At 46.1% G+C, this 1554-nt stretch overlaps 1 protein-coding gene across 1 annotated transcript; it reads right to left on the reverse strand.

Moving 5' to 3' along the window:
• Positions 1 to 287: 287 nt before the first annotated feature.
• Positions 288 to 638, reverse strand: LOC144709067 (putative lipid-binding protein AIR1B). The gene has a single exon (XM_078582471.1). It carries the CDS (start codon positions 636 to 638, stop codon positions 288 to 290), a length of 351 nt encoding a protein of 116 aa, XP_078438597.1.
• Positions 639 to 1554: the final 916 nt, after the last annotated feature.

Raw genomic sequence — 1554 nt, forward strand, 5'->3', positions numbered from 1 at the left:
CCCCGAGGAGGAAAAAAATTCGTGGTGGGTTGGGTACGCATGAACCAGATGCTAGACATGCAAAGAGGTTATCACGACAACAGACACAAAAGTCTTATTTTGGGTCCGACGTCAGTTATTAGTGAAAAGAAAACTGAGGGACTGGAAAGTACATGGGGACACACTAGGGATACCTCAGCATCCAAACGCGGTAAGACACAAATGACATCGTAGACTATAAGACACAAAAGACTTTCACCATGTGTGATAGAAGCGATGGTAACATGGATTGACACACTGGGGATACCTTAGCATCCAAACGCGGTAACTTGTTTCCCCCAGGTCTTGAGGACTATGAAAATATCTCCGGGTATGCTGGCGTTGAGGTTGAATCTGAGCGCATTGGACCTGAGGAATCCGCAGAGGCATGCGCCAGAGTCTTGCGGTGTAAGCCCGGCAAACAGTCCACAACAAGCAGTTGTTAGTGTATCGGTGACACCGGTTATTTGAACAAGGCTCAGCGCAGTGCAGCAGGTGAGTAGTTCACGAGTCTGGGTGAGGCACCAGAGCTCAGGAGAGAGCAGCTGCCCGTTCGTGAACGTGAAGAAGACCATATTGAGGAGCAAGAAAACCGCCGCCGCTTGCGTCTTGGTAGCCATGCTTTCGGCGGACGTAATATGAGAGACAATAGAGGAGAAATGTGGGAGAGGGCTGGTGCCTTGATGGGACTATAATTCTTACACTAGACAAGAGATACTTAAAGGAAATCTGAGTGGACGGGCTTTGTCAATTAGGGAGCTGGCCAAATCCTATTCGATGCGCGGGTGTGCAGATTTAATGAGTCTGAATTTCAGACAGCTATCAGGTTTATTTTCATTTATTTGTTCAACTTTTCCCATCTGGGAGTTTTAGAATGCCGGGTTTCTTAGGGTTTTCTCTCTCTTCAGCGGATTTAATGCGTATCTATGTGAGGCGGGCTTTGACCGGTCATATGCATTATCATTACATGGAGGTGCTCGATAAGACATGGACATTGACACTGATGACGAGGGTTCACGTTTCTAAAGTAAAAAACTTATAGAAACTGGGCATCTTCAAAGGTCCACGCCATGGCCCATCGTAATCTAGCAAAGTAGGGTCGCCCCTTTTAACAGATGCAGGGATGATGAAGAAACACCGACCCAATTAACGAGCTGGTCATATCCCAATCGATGTGCGGGTGTGTGGTTAGTCTATGGGAGATTGGACGCTGGTAAGTTATGACAACCGAATGTAGTTCTCTCCGATATCCAAAAATTTAAGGCCTTGGAGGAAACACCCGTGATTATACACATTCGTAATAAGTGTACAGATTTAATGAGTCTGAATTCCTCTCAGCTAGCATGTTTATTCTCATCTATATATTCAAGTCTGCCCATCTGGGGCTTTCAGAATGCCGGTCTTCATACGGTTTTGTCTCCGTTCAGATTTCAAAAGGTTTAGTGCTTGTCCATTTGAGGAGGCCCTTGACCGGGCATATGCACTATCATTCATGGGGTGCACAATAAGACATGGACATAGACAATGATGATGGAG

Source organism: Wolffia australiana, chromosome 11 (assembly GCF_029677425.1).
Source record: "Wolffia australiana isolate 7733 chromosome 11, ASM2967742v1".
Taxonomy (NCBI): Eukaryota; Viridiplantae; Streptophyta; class Magnoliopsida; order Alismatales; family Araceae; genus Wolffia; species Wolffia australiana.